The sequence below is a fragment of the Myxine glutinosa genome, chromosome 6, assembly GCF_964187855.1.
Source record: "Myxine glutinosa chromosome 6, kmMyxGlut1.1, whole genome shotgun sequence".
Taxonomy (NCBI): domain Eukaryota; kingdom Metazoa; phylum Chordata; class Myxini; order Myxiniformes; family Myxinidae; genus Myxine; species Myxine glutinosa.
The window spans coordinates 127,424,854-127,444,905 of record NC_136266.1 but is presented as its reverse complement, the minus strand read 5'-3'; the positions used below and the strand labels follow the sequence as shown (position 1 = coordinate 127,444,905).

The window sequence follows — 20,052 nt, the reverse complement described above, 5'->3', positions numbered from 1 at the left end:
GAAGAGGAACAGGTTGAGATGGTTTGATCATGTGTTGAGGAAGGATGAAAGTGACTGGTTGAGAAGAGTGATGGAAATGAATGTAGAAGGAAGTAGAGGACGGGGAAGACCGAGAAAGACTTGGCTAAGGATGGTGGAAAAGAAATGTGGGCAAGGGGGTTAACAAGGAGAGATGCAGAAAATCGGGCAAAATGGAGAAGATTGTCATGGGGACCGCAAGGCTAACCCCCGCTCTTGCAGGGAAAATGGCCTTAAAATGCATGTTGTTGTTGTTGTTCCTGGTGGAAACTTTTACCATCTTTCAACCTTGCTTTTGGTGGGAAGCGTGGGGATTTGGAATGGCACTCCATCGACTTCGTTCTAATTGTCTTGAGTAACCCACTTCTTCCCCAAATTGCTCCTCTCCTCTTTACAAAATACAAATTCAAGTTTATTAACTCAACTGGACTACCGTCCAGTTGAGTTCATCACATACTGAACCCTCCGGCGTCTGTCGTCTGTCATCCGTTAACTTGTCCAGTCAGTTCAGTTGAGTTCTGCTTCCCTGGAAGCTCTAGTTTTAACTACACCCTGGGCTCCATTAATTATTCCCCCTTCCCATCCCTAAACAACCAAGGCAATTATCAGAAAGATTACCCAGATGTTGTGGCCTACAGCAGGTGTGAGACTTTGCACATCCAGAACGGTATTTTTCGGAGTGAGTGCGCACGGCCTGAAAGAATGCCATCCGATGAAGGCTGCCCTTTCACTAAAACTATTTGGTCTTCTTCCCCCCTCTCCTGCTCCCCTTACCCACCTCCCCCACAAATGAGCATGCAAATAAGATTGAAAAAGCGAACTGTCGTTGACACCTCTCGCAACTCACACCAAACTCACCGTGTTGAAGATTTGCAACCCATCATGCCCACCGGTCACATAGATCCTGCCTTCAAAAACGGTCACACCAGCAGCACTCCGGTTTGCAGACATGGGTGTTGCCAACTCCCACCTAAAGGGGCAGCCATAAAAAGAGGAGCACATTTGTACACAATACATTACTATACTAGCATCATCAGAAAACATCACAAGTGAAAACGCAGGTAATGATCAGCAGTGAGGAGCAGAAATTGATTGAAACGTTGTCAAACCTTTTAGCCTTCGGGTCGTAGTACTCCACCGATGAGAGCGACGAAATGCCATCAAAACCCCCACACACAAAGATCTTCCCATCCAGCACAGCCGTTCCCATGGCACTGCACCATTATATAACACATAATTCTGTTTATTGCTCGTCATGGTGATATGCAATAATCAATACAACATGCCCCAAAACAATCTATCAAACAAATGCATAACGTTGCATTCCACCAACGAAAAAAAATTCAATGAATGCGGTGACAAACAGAATAGAAGCGTCAACAATCATGATGAAACAGACAAGTATCCAAGAGGATCGCCAAGACTTGTATTCCATTGCTAAAGACAAAAACAGGACTTTCATGGTCATGGCGATAAAGCTGAGATTCGAACAGTTGAATTTGATCGAGACAAGTAAATAAATCTCAGTTGCTATTTCTATTTTATTGTATCAATGCAAGCCACTCTTTCATTGCCCAGTTTAAGAGCGCCAAATCGCGACATGATAGAATATCGAAATATTGCCTCGAGAGGGCACCTTTGGATTTGAATCATCGCTTCAAATTCCAACATCTACAATGTATATTTATTGCATCATTCCAGTTGAATAAATCAAGAAAAACAGGAAAAAGTTCAATTGATACTAAAGCAGCTACGTGCTGCACACAAAATAAATGAATGAATAACCGGCCGAGGGTGCTGACCTGCGTTTGCTGTTCATGCAGGTGGCGGGCGTCCATGTGCCTGCCTCAGGGTCATACACCTCTGTGCTAGCGAGCCGCTCCTTGCCGTCATACCCTCCAATGGCATACAGGCGGCCGTGCAGAACTGCGATGCCGACACGACTACGGGGAGTGCTCATGGGCCTACAGGCCTGCCATCTTTTGGTCAAAGGACTGTACACTTCTACCATGGTGATGGAGTCTCCTGTATGGCCAGCAGGTCAAAGGATTATCATGTTACCCATACCCTGCCCCCAAAAATGTGTGACGTCATAGCAGCATATTCACAAACTAACACATTATGCCGCTCTTCCCAGTAAGAAAATTGTGTTGTAAGGCATAACAAATATACAAACTAAAGCAGACTGAACCCCAAATAAAAAACTACATCGACATGAAAGTAAAGTATGCAGAGGATGAAGAGACCATGACTCGGATGCTTGTGGAGCGAATATTTACAATTTGTTCTGAGGAATCCAAGCAATATATTTTTAGTCTCGCTCAAAGGGGTTGCCAGACACTTACAACGTCCCTGCCTGTGTATGCATGCATGTGTGTACGTGCATCTAAATATTTTAGTTTTTAATTTTTACGACGTAGCCCATCGGGCAGAGCCGTCTAGAACAGTGTTTGTCCAGCTATGTGTATGTATGTCCCCTCAAACGTATAACAATCAGAACATATCGTCGAACCTGTCATTATCACAATCGCCAGGCTCTACCTTTACGTTCTTCATTCAGTGTGAAACACAAACAAACCGATTGTTAAAATGCCCATCAAATATGGAAAGCATTGGCATTACGGCTCTTCCAACAATAAGGTACGTATAGGCCTTAAGCGTTATGACTCTTCCTTGGACAAATTCAGCCCAGGTTTCTTAATACAGTAGTGTATTGTTTCAGTAGTGTCGTTTTCGTAATAATAATAATAATATAGTAAATATAACCATAATACTTTAATCCCAATGTCGTGAATGGAAGGTTTATGGATTGAAGAGGTGTATGGTTCATGAATCAATGATGAGCGGTGTTCGGCACTTATATTAATAACCGAGGAAATAAGGAATTCACCTCGATTTTTTAAAATGGTAATATTTTCGAAATAATGATAACGTAACGTTAATATTATAGTAAATCTAATAATAACACTAATCCCTTCGTAGTGACTGCAAACTTACTGGAACTTAAAATATATCATGTTCTACATATTAAAGAAGCGGCAGTTTTGTGTCCGTTACATCATTACGTCTATGATGTCATTACGACAGCTGCTCCACCGACCGACATTTTAATTTAGAAGTAGGCCTACACCCACTCACTACGGGAGCTGCAGGAAGGGTCATTCCTCTTTGGGGTATATAGATTACAGTCGATCTATGTTCGGGTCTCAAGAACATTGGATGTGTGTTCATTTACCAAGTATCTTGTGGAGAGATCACCAAGTGGTTTAAACATTCGAACAAGCACTCCATTCAAAACCGTTAAGGAATGGCTAGCTTGGCAAGCGCCAGCTAACTACTTGGTAAATGAGCACACCTTCAAACGTTGAGGTATATAGATTACAGTAGATCTTCGCTCAGTTATGCAAGTAAATCTTACCTCATGGATGTCGAGATTCCTCCAAATTTCTTTTAATGTTATAGACAGCATTAACGACTGTTTGAAAAGCTAATAATATGCGTTTGTGGTTTATAATATTTTACAAGCCCGGCTACGCCGCTGTTCGACTTTTGGTCTTGTTTTTTCTCTGCAACCGCTTGTCCGATCGATGCAAAACTTTAAACATAGGAGGAATTCCCAATGGAGAATATTGTATTGGTAACTATGACATCATAGGTCACATGGTATTGCAGCCATGTTGGATTAAAAGGTAAACGAGAACGGCACTCTTCGTCATTTGGGCCTCCGCACACATTCATTCATATATATATATATATATATATATATATATATATATATATATATATATATATATATATATATGTATAATGTATATTGTTGCGAATATGGAATTTGGCCTCCATATCCGCTTGTAAATATTCCCCTGTTTTCTCCAATACTCCCCAACTTTCCCCAATCCCCCATTCCCTAGTCCCATTGCATGTAAATAACAATCAGTAGAGCCGACCTTCCCCTTATTCCCCCATTAAATGTCGTGCCCAGGTCCACCGCACCACACGTAGCCAACTTTCGGACATCTTCCTAGTTATTCTTAATCTATGTCAGTTAAGGCCTCGTTTCCATTAATTATGACTCTTCGTTGCACCAGAATGTGATTATATGGCATCAGTAGTGAGTTTAGGACCTTTCCCATACCTCCTCCCATCTTCTTCCCCAAACAACAACAATAACAACAACTACAACAACAATTACAACTACAACTACGACTACAACAACAGAGGGGCGGGGAGTGTGCGTCCTCACACCGGCTCGGTTACCCGCCATGACCATACGCTCCACGGCGTTACCCCGAAGGGGCTGGCTGTCAGCTCCTCGTCAGGGGCGGAGCCAGTAACCCCCCCACGCACCCAATGAGAAGCAACGTGCCGATTCCACGAGGCGGAGCTAACGAGCCGAGGGCGTGTCACTCCCCGCCGGATATACGCGGCCCCGCGCCGGATGTGACGTCAGATGCGTCCCCAGCCTGGAGAGAGAAGTCGCCACCCCTCGAGCGCTGCAATACCTCCACCGCATCTCTTAAACTGGACCGTACGTGATCCTGCCCTGAGCCCAGGTGCACCTGGAGCGATCGCTACCCGCCTGTCCTTTGCATCAAACCCCGTGTGAGTGAGCCTTGTCCCGTTTATCTGTCGTCCGTTGGGGTTAATATAAGTGTGTTTAAGTGCCCACCTTCCTATGTTTCCCTCTTGTCCCTGTAATCTAAACCTTCCGCATTATTGTAATAACAACCTTTGAGAACCGTATCCCTGGCGTCGTGTCGTATTAATTCCAGCCGTGTGTCTTCTTTTTCCTTCATTGGTCTAGCATAGCGCGATTAGTCAACGTTCGGGCACAATCGGGTAACTTGTGCAGACGTGGTCATACCATAAAACCGCTCGGTAAATAACATCCAAGCCACGTCTGTAACAATTGGTGTCGAGGAGTGGAATTCGAACCCGGGACTAAATTAGTTAGGCCCAAATTTTGGGAGGGAAAATCGATTCGGAGCGCGTTTCCCGCGCGAAATTATAACGGCGAAATTTGAATTTGTTTTACGAAAATAAAAAAATAAAAACCGAATTTTGAAAGTCGCGCTATGGCGGATCAAGACAGCTGGGGTCCGGTAAAGGAGAGTGAGGTAGGGTCGATCCAGGACCAAAATGAGGGACAGGAGGAGAGCGAAGCAGTGAGGGCGGCAGGTTCGCAAAATAGCGCCGTCACGCACGAAGAAGCGGGCGCGCAAAATGGCGCCTCGCTGATCACCGCGCCAGCGACCGTGGCAGCGCCCCCGATGGATTGGGGCCTTTTTTTTATACAAATGAAGGCCCTTATGGCCCAGAATAATGAAGAAATGGCAAACAGAATGGGGAACCGGATGGATGCTCAGGGTGAGCGATTGGAGGGCCAAATGGGGGCCAATAGCCAACGGTTAGAACAAAGAATGGGGTCCAATAGCGAGAAATTGAGGGAGGACATGGGGGCGCAGATCGGAGGGTTAGGGAGTAGAATAGAGGGATTAGACAATAATTTTAAGGGATTAGACAATAATTTTAAGGGATTAGACATGAAATTTGGGAAATTAGACGATAGATTAGGGGAAATACAGGAGGGGTTAACGGGGGTAGAAAACAGAATGGCCGCTCAAGAGAATCAGATAGAGGGAGTGAAACATGGGTTAACGGGGGTAGAAAACAGAATGGCCGCTCAAGAGAATCAAATGGAAGGGATGCAAAAAGGGTTAGAGGGGTTGGAAAACACCATGGAAGGCAAATTGAGGGACATGAGGGCCCAAGCGGAAAGGGAAGTTAACCAAATGGGGCAGCAGATAGAGGGGGTCAGAATGGGGGTAGAAACCAAACTGGATGCTCACAGGGAGGAAATGGAGCAGATGAGGGTGGCATCTGGGCAGGAGATGCAAGTGATGGGAGAGGAGATCAGAAGAGGAGTGAGTGAGGAGGTCGGAGGAGTGCGCGAGGAGGTGAGGCACTGTAAGGAGCGCATGGAGAAAGAGGTGAGAAAGGGGACTGTAAAATTGCAAGGTGGTATAGAGGAGTTGACGCTGGGAGTAGAACAACTGACAGTGGGACAAAAGGAGTTGGGGGACCAGGTAAAGAAGAACACAGCGGTAATAGAGGGTTTAAAATCGACACAGAAGGAGATGAAAAAGGACGTAGGGGTAATTAAAAAAGAGTGCCAGACGGTACATGAGGACCTGACGAGGAAAATGGACAAGGTGGTAGAGGTAATGGAGGTTAAAGAGCGGGAGGTGCGGGAGCACATAGAAAAAAATAAAGTGGAGTTAGAGGAAGAACTTAAAGGGGCGCACGAAGAGATGAAGGAGATGAAGCAAAAATTAGAAGAAGTGGAAGAAGGGGTGAGCGAAATTAAGAAGCGACGGAGAGAGGATAAGAAAGAGATAAAGGAGGAAGTAAAAGAATTGGTCCAAAGTCTGTGTTCGGATCGTGATGATGTGCTCATTAACCGGATGAGGGATTCGCAGGTGATGGAGGAGACGCGAAGAGAAAGAGGACCCGGTGTAAGTGGTGACCAATATGGTCGTGCGTATGATGCGCCAGGTGATTTAATAAGCTTGGGGGTCGAGATAGACCCGGATGTTCGTGAGAGGCCAAGAGTGAGGTGTATGGCTGGTCCGGAGGGTATGGAACGAGAGGTGCGAGGTGTGGGTGAGCAAGGTTGTGGTGGTATGGAATGGGTAGCGGGTTGCGGAGGTGTGACCCATGCATCGACACCAACAGGGGTAGTTGTTGGAGGGACCGGGGAGGCACGAGAGCCCCTTGAGGGTAATGTACTGTGGGGGCCCGGCCGGTTCGGCCCCGCGCTGACCCCGCAAGGGGCGACGCACGGGGTCCGGCCGGCGGGCAACGACTCGCATACGAGGTGGTCCCACAAGGTCCCACTCGCGCCGTATGACGGCAAGAGTGATCTACGCGCGTACCTGGCGCAGTTCGACTGTGTGTGTAAGGGTAACGGTTGGGGTGAGGACGAAGGTGGAGTACACCTGGTGGCCGCATTGCGCGGCGCGGCGGCGGAGGTGCTGACGGCATTACCAGCGGGTGCTCTCACCCTGCCAGCCCTCCGCGACGCCCTAATTAATCGATTTGGAATAGAACAGCAGAGCGAGCTTGTTAAAGCTCAGCTCGCGCTGCGAAAGCGCAAGCCCCAGGAAGCCATCGGGGAACTTGCCCACGACATTCGCCGCGCAGTGGGGATCGCACATGCTAGCATGGCAGCGGATTCCCGGGAAAGCCTGGCGCTGGACCATTTTATCCAGGCCCTCCCGGATATTGAGCTCCGGCAACAGCTCGCCATGTGGCGCCCGCAGACTCTGAGCCAGGCGGCTGACGCTGCGGCCCGTTGGGAAGCAGCGAGGCCCCTGGCCCGGGGGGGCGAGCGTCTCGCAATGGCGGTCCGCCAGATGGGACCCCCGATGGAGGGCGGACCCCTTAGGGGGCCCGCCCCCGACGTGGGTCCTGACCTGGCGGGCATGGTCCGGAGGCTGGTGGACCAGCGCCTGGCAGGACCTGGACCATGGCAGGCGGCCCCGGAGGTGGCCCGCGGTGGACCACGAGCGGGTAATCCAATTCGGACCTACAGGGGGGGGAATTTGGAATTCCGGAGGCAAGCACCTTACCAGGTGAGGTGCTATACCTGCAACCGCCTGGGTCACCTGGCGCGGCACTGTCGAAACGCGCGCCGGGATGATCCCCGGCAGTTGAGGTCCTCAACTCCGCCCAGGGGGGAGCGGGTTAGCCGACCCCAGACACCCCCCCGCCAGACCCCGGGAAACTAGAAGGTGTCGGGCACGTAGGGCGGTGTTCGGCAGCAGAGGATGGAGGAGAGCCCTCATTGACGCGACAGGTCATTTATTGTGGCCAAATTGGAACCGGTAGCCTGACAATTAGATGCAAAATTGCCGGCGTGGGGGTAGACGCCGTAGTGGACACAGGAGCTAGCGCCACGATCATCAGCCCTGTGGTCCTTGATTCGAGTGCAGGTGGCTGGGATAAGATCCAGCGCCTGCAAAATTATAGTTTGCAGCTTGCTACCGGGGTAACGGCCCCGATCATAGGGCGTGGTTCTGTGACCCTCAAGTTAGGGTCGGTAAGGAGGGAGATAGATGTTTGGGTGGCGGAGGTGTGCGACCCATGTTTAATAGGGTTGGACCTGTTGACTGCCAGCGGTTGTAAAATCGACTTGTGCCGGGGGATCCTGCAGGTGGGAGTAGAAGAGCTGCCGTTAGGGGGAGTGAGCACGGCCGAGAGAGCGGAGCTGGAGGCTTCCGAGGCCGTGACCATCCCCCCAAGGGCCGAGGCGATAGTGCCGGCCCGATGGGCAGCTCGCCCAACATGGCAGGAGTCCTGCGGCCTGGTCGAACCGGTGGCAGCGCAGTCCATACCGGGTTTAATCGTGGGCCGCACCCTTGTAAAAACGAACGGACCGGTAGTGGCCGTCCGAGTAATAAATATGAGTACAGAACCACGCACTATAGTAAGGGGCACGAGGGTAGCTGGCTGCACCCCCGTTGAGGAAGTCGCGACAGTGAGGGGCGAGAACGTCCAGCCGAGCCGACCCCGGGGGGAGCCTTCAATGACAAGTAGGAATTGGCCCGATCCCATTTGCGAGATGGTAAATCGTAGCAGCGTAGAGTTGGGAGGTACCCAGAGGGAGGCCTTACACAAACTGGTTGGGTCCCATTTGGACCTCTTCTCCTTGTCCACCGAGGATATTGGACGTACGGGCCTGGTGAAACATCAGATCCACACCGGTGAGGCCCGGCCTATTCGTCAGGCCGCCCGACGGCTCCCTTGGAGCAAGAGGGCGGAAGCTGACGAGCAGGTTGCAAAAATGCTCGACGCAGGTGTGATCGAGCCCTCGGGAAGTCCTTGGATGTCACCTGTTGTGCTGGTCAAAAAGAAGGATGGGACCACGCGGTTCTGCGTGGACTATCGCCAGCTAAACAACGTGACACTCAAGGACTCATATCCCCTGCCAAGGATTGATGACACCCTCGATGCCGTTGCGGGCTCAAATTGGTTCACAACTTTGGACCTCAAGAGTGGGTATTGGCAGGTGGAGATGGATAGGGCAGGGAAGGAGAAAACGGCATTTTCCACAGGTAAGGGACTGTATCAGTTTACTGTGATGCCGTTTGGTTTGTGTAACGCCCCCGCCACCTTTGAGAGATTGATGGAGCATGTACTAGGCGGCATGCCATGGCAATCATGCCTGGTGTACCTGGATGACGTCCTGGTACATGCCCAAACGTTCCCCCAGGCACTAGCTAATTTGGACCAGGTGTTCGGGTGCCTCAGACAGGCAGGGTTGAAGCTGAACCCGAGTAAGTGCACTTTGTTTGCAAGAGAGGTGGCCTATCTAGGTCACGTGATTGGCCGCGAGGGGGTAAAAACAGACCCAGACAAAATTAAAGCGGTAGAGGAGTGGCCCGCACCACGTACCATCAAAGAGGTGCGGGGATTTTTGGGACTCTGCTCCTACTACCGGCGCTTTGTGGCGAAATTTGCGGAGTTGGCCCGTCCCCTCCACCGGCTTACGGAGAAGGGGACGCGATTTAATTGGACACGGGAGTGCCACGAGGCCTTCCAAAAATTGAAGGGGTGTCTAACATCCGCACCCCTTCTAGCTTACCCCACTAGTGACGGGACATTTACCCTGGACACGGATGCGAGCCAGGAAGGATTGGGCGCAGTTTTGTCTCAGACACAGGAGGGCGTGGAGAGAGTGATTGGTTATTATAGTCGGGCCTTAAGTAGGCCCGAGAGAAATTATTGCGTCACTCGCAAAGAGTTATTGGCTATGCTGGCTGCCATGAACCATTTCCACCCGTACTTGTACGGGCGGAAATTTTTGGTTAGAACTGACCATTCCTCCTTGCAATGGCTCCTTCGGTTCAAGGAACCGGAGGGCCAAATTGCAAGGTGGTTGGAAAAGTTGCAGCAGTACGATTTTGATGTGGCCCATAGGGCCGGGAAGGCCCATGGTAATGCGGACGCACTCTCTCGGCGTCCTTGTCTGGGGGAAAACTGTAAATTTTGTGCGAGACACGAGGAGAGGGAGCAATTGGGCGATTCCGCCCCGATTCTCGTCGTCCGGGCAACCCGGGTGAGAGGGCCAATTTTGCCACTAACCGCGGACGAGGAATTTGGAGAGTTGGCTTGGAGCACGGCCCAGCAGGAGGATCCTGTTCTGGGGCCGGTGTTTCAATGGGTCAAATTGGGGCAAAGACCAAAGGGGGAAGAGGTCACCCCCCTCGGGGCACAAACAAAGGCATATTGGGCTCAGTGGCAGACCCTGGAATTGAAAGGCAACATCTTGTATCGCAAGTGGGTGGAGGTTCCCTCTGATCGAACTTCCTGGCTGGTGATAGTCCCTGACAAATTCAAGAACGTCATATTGCAACAGGTGCATGGTACCCGCTCCGGCGGCCATTTGGGCAGGACAAAGACAATATCTCGGGTCCGCCGGAGGTTCTATTGGGTGAATATGGGGCGCGACATACAGGACTGGTGTCGGAGATGCGACGCCTGTTCTGCCAAAAAGGGACCAGCACGGAGGATGAGGGCCCCCCTTCAATTACATCAGGTGGGGGCCCCCCTTGAGCGGGTGGCTATGGATATTCTAGGACCGCTGCCCCGCACCCGCCAAGGTAATAAGTATATCCTCGTTGTAATGGACTATTTCACCAAGTGGCCGGAGGCCTACGCCCTCCCCAACCAAGAAGCAGGGGTGGTAGCGCAGGCCTTCGTGGAAGGATTTGTATGCCGGCATGGGATTCCACAGGAGTTGCACACCGACCAGGGACGAAATTTTGAGAGCAAATTGCTAAAAGATGTGTGCAGTCTCCTGTCAATTCGGAAAACCAGAACAACGCCTTTAAGACCTCAATCTGACGGGATGGTGGAAAGATTCAATCGAACTCTAATCCAACAACTGGCACTGTTCACCACCACCCGTCAGGATGACTGGGACGAACATCTCCCTTATTTGCTCATGGCCTACCGAACCAGCCAGCACGGGGCCACCGCATGCAGTCCAGCGTTGCTTATGTATGGGCGGGAGTTACGGGCTCCCGCCGACTTGCTATGCGGTCCCGTGCCAGACACAGTGGTTAACCCGCCGAGGGAGGGGTACGCACGTCACCTAGAGGAAGGCATGGAGCTAGTCCATGCCTTCGCCCGCCGCCAACTCCATCTGGCGGGGGAAAAGATGAAGCGCAGGTACGACGACCGGAGCCAGGGGAGTCAATACGCTCCGGGGATGAAGATTTGGTTCTTTAATCCCCGGAGGCGGAAGGGAAGGTGCCCAAAACTCACCTCCCCCTGGCAAGGCCCAGGAGTCGTCCTGTCGCAAATCTGTGACGTGGTCTTTAAGATCAAAATGGGGCCACGAGCCCTCCCTCGGATCGTCCACGCCGACCGGATAAGACCTTACACCGGCGAGCAGGCGCCCCCGTGGATTGCCTCGGCTTTAGATGCCGAGGCGGGACCCAGTACCTCTGAATAAGGGGGGGCTTATTAGTGCCAGAGGACTGGGGGATTGAGGAGCGATAGGCCCGGTGGGAGAGGGTGGCATCCCTGCCACCCTTCCCATGGGGGGCAAAGGAGCAATAGCTTATGGGGTGTATGGCAGTGAAAACTAGCCCGGGTGGGTTAGGATATGGTGTGTAGGGATCTAGCGAGGATTGACATTAGGTGACGTTAAGGTTAGTTAGTGACTGATACCTGTAGTGGGGACGCAGGTAGATTAGTGTGGATGATAATGACGTGGGAGCGCAATAGTTTAAAGGGACGACTGGGAAGCGCAAGTTTCAGAAGGGAGTAGTTAGCTGAGATGATGCCGTGTTTGTGAGAATTGAACAGGTGTGATTGCACAGGTGTGCAACTGGACAGGTGTGTGGAGCAGTGTATGAGTAGTGAGTGTGTGGATCAGCGCGAATGCGCTTGGGGAGAGAAGGGTGCAGGTGGCACCAGGTGTGAGAGCACAGGTGTGCAGGTACAGGTGTGTGGAGAGAGTTGGAGTGAGTGGTACGGAGTGGTGTGCATGGTGCGAAGGTGTGGATGGGGGAAGAGTGGACCCCTTTCACGAGCACCCGGGGCGGGTAGTGTAAGTGTTAGGTAGAGGGTGCAGGTAAATTGTGGTTGGATATTGGCATTTGTGGTGCGGTTGCAGAATGGTGTTGTGAATGGGTGCATTAGTGTTGTGGAAATGGCTGGGCGTGTAGCCTGTTAGTGTGTGTAGTTGGTTGGGCACTCCACCACTGTGAGGATGTCGGCCAGGTGAGGCCGCAGGTGGGCTCTGGGAGCCGGTAGAGTTGTGGATGGGGCCCGAGGATCCGGAGGATGGACCCGGGTAGCCCAGTGCCAGAGAGGGCACCGAGTGGGGAGAGTGCCAGAGGGCCTTCCCCAGGTAGTTAGGTTAGGGCAAGGAGCAGGTAAGCTCGGAGGCAACTGCAGTGGTGGAGGTGTGCAGGTGGGTAGACCCACTGGGAGAGGTACACGCCGCAGCCCAGAAATTGTGCGAGGGCACCGGGAGATGAATCGGGGGAGTGAGACCCCAAATTGAAGAGCACCACAGTTTGGCCAATGGGAATTGGTTTTTAGAACCCATAGTGTAAGAGGGCCAATGGTTTGGCCGGAGGAAGACCCCGGGTGGTGTAAAGTTGTTAAAGTCATTTAGGAAATAGTTAGGATTGAAGAACCTGTCGCACCATACGCAGCCACTTACCTGTGGTGATGATGATGACTCCACACCTGTGTTTTCTTTGTTCTGTGTGCAGGAAATGAGATTGCTGTGGATTTGTGAGACGCATCACGACGTGGATGAGACATTGGGGTGATTCCATCTCTCCCTCCCTAGGAGGGACTGATGATGAATTGGTGATGGCAAATTTTGATGTTGAGTTGGAGATGGCAAATTTTGATGAGAGTTGAAAATGGCAAATTTGATTGGTTAGGAGGGAGAGAAGACGAATTTGGTATATGGGAGGAACGGGGAAGACAGTAGGGATGTTTGTCGATTTGTAAAGTAGATGTTTATGGGTAGTGTTGTGTTTTGTGGATGCAGTAAGGGGTAAGGGAGGGGCCATGTAGGTTACCTGGTGGGGGGGGGGCGTACGATAGGAACGTACCTGTCTCACCTGGTTCCCATGTGCCCCCAGTGTGCATCACCTTACATTGCGTGCACTTTTGCGCCCTTACCACCTTACTCACTTGTCTGCTTCTTTTGTCTCCCACCTCCGAGGATCTGGCTTTGGGGTAGAGAGAGAGGAAAGAGAGGTGCTGGCTGCGCAGTTGTGGGCCTGCACTTTCGCTGTTTGCTGCCGGGATCGATACACCATATGGACCGCAATGTTTGTGGCCACCCACAATGGACCGCAGTTCGTTTGCGGCCAAGCACCACCCGGGGATGGACCTATGGGTCAACGTGGCACCTATGCCATACAGGTGAACCACTTTTAGTTAACACCACTGAAGGCCACACGAAGAGCAAGAGACACCTGCAGGGTTAGGGGTTGTCGCATTTATTTTTAATCATTGAACAATGGTGACTGCACCGATTGGTGGTGGGGTGGTGCTTTTGATGCTGGGACAGGGTGCTCTGCACGTTATTAAAGGCCGTCGGCCACAGAGCACTCGTGGGTTGGTGTATCGATGTTGGCAAGCGCGCTCTCTCTATGCATAACATCTGCATGTGTTCCTCCAAAAACAGGTCCTGGATCGTAGTGTAAATAGCAGCGTAGTCGTGTAAATAATGCTCCCTACCGGCTGTATGTGTAGTTTGCGAATTCTTTCCGGATTCGGTTATCCTGTGGGTGTGTTTCTGTGAGGAGAAGGGTGCAACGTCGCAGGGGGACATATTTACTCATTTGTGAATATCTGTAAAACTGTCGCACTCAGGGTAGAGTTAATAGTAGAGGGAACTACATTGCGTGCCACACTAAAGTAGGTAAAAATTTATCGGGTCGGGACGCCCCGAGGGTAGAGAAGGGTGCAATGTTGCGAATATGGAATTTGGCCTCCATATCCGCTTGTAAATATTCCCCTGTTTTCTCCAATACTCCCCAACTTTCCCCAATCCCCCATTCCCTAGTCCCATTGCATGTAAATAACAATCAGTAGAGCCGACCTTCCCCTTATTCCCCCATTAAATGTCGTGCCCAGGTCCACCGCACCACACGTAGCCAACTTTCGGACATCTTCCTAGTTATTCTTAATCTATGTCAGTTAAGGCCTCGTTTCCATTAATTATGACTCTTCGTTGCACCAGAATGTGATTATATGGCATCAGTAGTGAGTTTAGGACCTTTCCCATACCTCCTCCCATCTTCTTCCCCAAACAACAACAATAACAACTACAACAACAATTACAACTACAACTACGACTACAACAACAGAGGGGCGGGGAGTGTGCGTCCTCACACCGGCTCGGTTACCCGCCATGACCATACGCTCCACGGCGTTACCCCGAAGGGGCTGGCTGTCAGCTCCTCGTCAGGGGCGGAGCCAGTAACCCCCCCACGCACCCAATGAGAAGCAACGTGCCGATTCCACGAGGCGGAGCTAACGAGCCGAGGGCGTGTCACTCCCCGCCGGATATACGCGGCCCCGCGCCGGATGTGACGTCAGATGCGTCCCCAGCCTGGAGAGAGAAGTCGCCACCCCTCGAGCGCTGCAATACCTCCACCGCATCTCTTAAACTGGACCGTACGTGATCCTGCCCTGAGCCCAGGTGCACCTGGAGCGATCGCTACCCGCCTGTCCTTTGCATCAAACCCCGTGTGAGTGAGCCTTGTCCCGTTTATCTGTCGTCCGTTGGGGTTAATATAAGTGTGTTTAAGTGCCCACCTTCCTATGTTTCCCTCTTGTCCCTGTAATCTAAACCTTCCGCATTATTGTAATAACAACCTTTGAGAACCGTATACCTGGTGTCGTGTCGTATTAATTCCAGCCGTGTGTCTTCTTTTTCCTTCATTGGTCTAGCATAGCGCGATTAGTCAACGTTCGGGCACAATCGGGTAACTTGTGCAGACGTGGTCATACCATAAAACCGCTCGGTAAATAACATCCAAGCCACGTCTGTAACAATATATATATCTGTGCAGTGTCTGTCCTGTGTTGTCACTGAACTATTCCCTCAAACTTTTGTGAAATCGTACCAAACTTCTGGTATGCACCTATCTCGTCAGTATGTCCTAAGGGTATTTTTTTTAAGAAAAATTTTCCAATTTTTTTTTTGGGGGGGGGAATTGTTTTGGGAAGAATGTTTTTTCCAACTTCAATTGTTTATAAAATGTGATATCACGTATATTACAAATACATTTGTGCATTATGATTGTTTGAATTATGATTGGTGTAAACCATGGAAAAACAGCAACTCACATTTATCTATATATCTACATATCTGGGCAGTGTCTGTTGTCACTGAACTACTCCCTTAAACTTTTGTGTCCGTGGTGGTGAAGTGTTTTTAATATCGTGGCTGTGAGGTGTTTTTAATATCGTGGCTGTGAGGTGTTTTTAATATCGTGGCTGTGAGGTGTTTTTAATATCGTGGCTGTGAGGTGTTTTTAATATCGTGGCTGTGAGGTGTTTTTAATATCGTGGCTGTGAGGTGTTTTTAATATCGTGGCTGTGAGGTGTTTTTAATATCGTGGCTGAGGTGTTTTTAATTTCATGGCTGAGGTGTTTTTAATCTCGTGGCTGTGAGGTGTTTTTAATTTTGTGTTTCATGGCTGTGAGGCATTTTTAATTTTGTGACTGAGGTGTCTTACGGATTCGTCACTTCCGTTGTTGTGGTTTTCACCCACTTGACATATTTCTGATATTATGTACTATTATTATCTTCAAAAGGTTTAGTATTCATGAACAGTTATCAAAAGTTAAAAAGGTTAACTTTAAATGATACAGGAAACCGAACCGGAAGAGGACGGGGGTGAAGAAGAAGAGGCGTGGTGAGAAACAGTCGGACAAGACGCGTGACGTCGAGCTCCGTAGCGAGCGTTGTCTTACGAAGGTCGCGAGGGAATTTTGAGTTCCTCGAAAGGACATCTCGCGATAGGTATTATTGCTGGGATTGAGAAATCTGCGTAGTCAGGTTAGGCTGAGATTCCGACGAATCCTTGCCTGGCCGGATCGACTCAAGCAAGAGCCGTCGGCCATTTTGAACCCCGTGCTTTGTTCACCGACAGGTTTTGCGACGCGTCAGCTCTTCTCAACATCCTGTCGTCGGTCGGGGTGTGTGTGTGCGCGACCGCTTCGTCTCCAATTACGTTGCGGTTTGCTGATTGAGCTGTGAACGCGCACGTCTGGATCGTGCCTTTGGGATTTCCCTTTCCGACGCCAGTTTGCTTCTGGTTGGACCACGTGACGGTCCACGCTTTACCCCATCGCCTCATCGCCTCATCACTACTCGCTGGAGCGAATCAACTTCGCCTTGGAGAAGGTTATAGAGACATTGAGGAGTGTCCTTTTCCACTCGGAGCGCAGTGAGTTTCTTGACTTTAGTTGATGGTACCATCCGAAGACATATAGTGCACTCTGGATTGCTATTGGTTGTACCGTTATTCTTGTGTGTGGTTTTTAATACAACATTTGTTCGTTTAAAATCATTGGTGTGGTTTCACTGTTGATTTCTAACACAGAATAACATATTTTTCTGCCGTGGCTCCTCGGGGTTCGGAGGTATACCGAGACCAGGAGGTCGGGGAGGAACACGTAGCAGGTGTTTTTAAATCACGTGGCTGTGAGGTGTTTTTAAATCACGTGGCTGTGAGGTGTTTTTAAATCACGTGGATGTGAGGCGTTTTTAATTTCGCGTTCCGTGGCCGTGAGGCGTTTTTAATTTCGTGTTTCATGGCTGTGAGGTGTTTTTAATTTCATGGCTGTGAGGCGTTTTTAATTCCGTGTTTCGTGGCTGAGGTTTTTAATTTTGTGTTTTGTGGCTGTGGTGTTTTTAATTTCGAGTTTCATAGCTGTGGTGTTTTTAATTGCGTGTTTCGTGGCTAAGGTGTTTTTAATTTCGTGTTTCGTGGCTGTGAGGTGTTTTTAATTTCGTGTTTCGTGGCTGTGAGGTGTTTTTAATTTCGTGACTGAGGTGTTTTTAATTTCATGTTTCGTGGCTGTGAATACATGAATGAATGAATGATCGTTTTAAGGCCATTTTCCCCGCAAGAGCGGGGGTTGGCCTTGCGGGCCCCATGACAATCATGGTTCCCTGTTTGAGGCAATGTTTTTATGGCCGGATGCCCTTCCTGACGCCAATCCTTAGTCGCCTCTTACAATGCGCAGGGATACGGTGTACCTATTCTAAACCGGGGTACACACCGGGATCATTCATCCCAGCAAGCTGGTACTCAATTTGCCGACCTCGGAAGGATGACAGGCTGAGTCAACCCCCCTGGCGTTAATTCAGCGATCGACCGGGATTCGAACCCAGGATCCTAGGATCCCAAGCCGGCATCCTAACCGCTAAGCCAACACCAGGCTGTGGGGTGTTTTTAATTACGTGTTTCATGGCTGTGAGGTGTTTTTAATAACGTGTTTCATGGCTGTGAGGTGTTTTTAATTACATGGCTGCGAGGTGTTTTCAATTTCGTGGTGATGAGTTGTTTTTAATTTCGTGTTACGTGGCTGTTAGGCGTTTTCAATTTCGTGTTTCGTGGCTGAGGTGTTTTTAATTTCATGGCTGTGAGGTGTTTTTAATTTCATGTTTCGTGGCTGTGAGGTGTTTTTAATTTCGTGTTTCATGGCTGTGAGGTGTTTTTAATTTCATGTTTCCTGGCTGTGAGGCGTTTTTAATTTCATGTTTTGTGGCTGTGAGGTGTTTTTAATTTTGTGGCTGTGAGGTGTTTTTAATTTCGTGTTTCGTGGCTGTGAGGTGTTTTTAATTTCGTGGCTGTGAGGTGTTTTTAATTCCATGTTTCGTGGCTGAGGTGTTTTTAATTTCGTGTTTCATGGCTGTGAGGTGTTTTTAATTTCGTGTTTCGTGGCTGTGAGGTGTTTTTAATTTCGTGTTTCATGGCTGTGAGGTGTTTTTAGTTTCGTGGCTGTGAGGTGTTTTTAATTTCGTGTTTCGTGGCTGTGAGGTGTTTTTAATTTCATGTTTCGTGGCTGTGAGGTGTTTTTAATTTCGTGTTTCATGGCTGTGAGGTGTTTTTAATTTCGTGTTTCGTGGCTGTGAGGTGTTTTTAATTTCGTGTTTCATGGCTGTGAGGTGTTTTTAGTTTCGTGGCTGTGAGGTGTTTTTAATTTCGTGTTTCGTGGCTGTGAGGTGTTTTTAATTTCGTGTTTCGTGGCTGTGAGGTGTTTTTAATTTCGTGTTTCATGGCTGTGAGGTGTTTTTAATTTCATGTTTCCTGGCTGTGAGGCGTTTTTAATTTCATGTTTCGTGGCTGTGAGGTGTTTTTAATTTCGTGTTTCATGGCTGTGAGGTGTTTTTAATTTCATGTTTCCTGGCTGTGAGGCGTTTTTAATTTCATGTTTTGTGGCTGTGAGGTGTTTTTAATTACGCGTTTCATGGCTGTGAGGTGTTTTTAATTTTGTGGCTGTGAGGTGTTTTTAATTTCGTGTTTCGTGGCTGTGAGGTGTTTTTAATTTCGTGGCTGTGAGGTGTTTTTAATTCCATGTTTCGTGGCTGAGGTGTTTTTAATTTCGTGTTTCATGGCTGTGAGGTGTTTTTAATTTCGTGTTTCGTGGCTGTGAGGTGTTTTTAATTTCGTGTTTCATGGCTGTGAGGTGTTTTTAGTTTCGTGGCTGTGAGGTGTTTTTAATTTCGTGTTTCGTGGCTGTGAGGTGTTTTTAATTTCGTGTTTCGTGGCTGTGAGGTGTTTTTAATTTCATGTTTCGTGGCTGAGGTTTTTAATTTTGTGTTTCGTGGCTGCGAGGTGTTTTTAATTTAGTGGTGGTGGGGTGTTTATAATTACGTGTTTCGTGGTGGTGAGGTGTTTTAAATTACTTGGTGGTGAGGTGTAATCGTCCCAAACTTCCAGTGTGCACCTACCCCTCCCGTATGTATGTGCTGAGGGATTCTTTTTTGAATTTTATATATTTTTTTCAACCTAAATCTTCAACCTAAATGGCTTATAAAAATGCAATATCACAAACACTACAAATACATTTGTGCAAAATAATTGTTTGTATTATGATTGGTGTAAATCATGACAACACAGCAACTCAGGTACAGTCATTATCCTCAGCTAAAACAAGTCCGTTCCTCAGTAACGACGCGTGGTGAGGCGAGCGCAGCGAGCCGAGCCAAGCTCGTCTGTATGTATATATGTATGTATATATATATGTATATTGTTGTGGATATGAGAATGTTTTTTTATTTTATTGTTGTTGTAAAACGTTGTTGTAAAAGGTTGTTGTAAAATATCACCCCTCCTCCCTCCGTTTGTGGTTGTATAAAGGTCAAAGGGCGTTTCCGTAGTTAGTCCATAAAACATACATGCAGGACACGATATATCTTTTTTGACAGTTATATCCTTATTATGTGTATTAGTGTAAGGCTGTGTCTTCCATTAATTGAAATACTCCATTGCACCAGTGAAAGAGAATAGATCCCCTTTCCTTCCCATCCCCAAAAATCTCCCTTTCCTTCCCATCCCCAAAACCTCCATTTCCATATTACATCCCCTCTCGTCACTGCTGAGCCCTCGATTCCCAATCACCTCCCCTCCAATAACCGCCATTGACCATGTGCTTTGAGTCGGAGAAGAAAGGCGTGTCTCCACCTCGTCAGAGGGGAGGAGGGGCGTGCCCGCCCGTCGTCATCCAGGGCGGAGCCCGAGGGTCGCGCGACCAACCAGGGCCGAGGTGAGCACCCCGATGGGCGTGTCCAAAACGCCGGGGGCGTAATCGCTGGAGGCGCTATAAAAGGCGCAAAACGGAAGTGGTCACGAGGAGTTGGTGAGAGATGCACACTGAGTTGGTCTGAGTCGGTTGCCAGTAGAGGGTCTGAGTCGGTTGGTCACAAAGGGTTGGTCTTGGTGAGAGAGGTCTGAGTTGGTCAGGGATGCA

General features: G+C 49.2%; 1 protein-coding gene across 4 annotated transcripts in view; it reads right to left on the bottom strand.

Moving 5' to 3' along the window:
- KLHL18 (kelch like family member 18) overlaps positions 1-20,052 on the bottom strand; it is a 41,204-nt gene that overhangs the window by 7,964 nt on the left and 13,188 nt on the right. For all 4 annotated transcript variants that reach the window (XM_068121036.2, XM_068121033.2, XM_068121038.2 and 1 more), the window contains 3 exons: positions 1,821-2,043; positions 1,128-1,232; positions 877-988 (listed from right to left, as the gene is read on the bottom strand). In XM_068121036.2, coding sequence (XP_067977137.1) covers positions 877-988; positions 1,128-1,232; positions 1,821-2,043 — 440 coding nt within the window. The remainder of the gene's footprint in view (positions 1-876; positions 989-1,127; positions 1,233-1,820; positions 2,044-20,052) is intronic.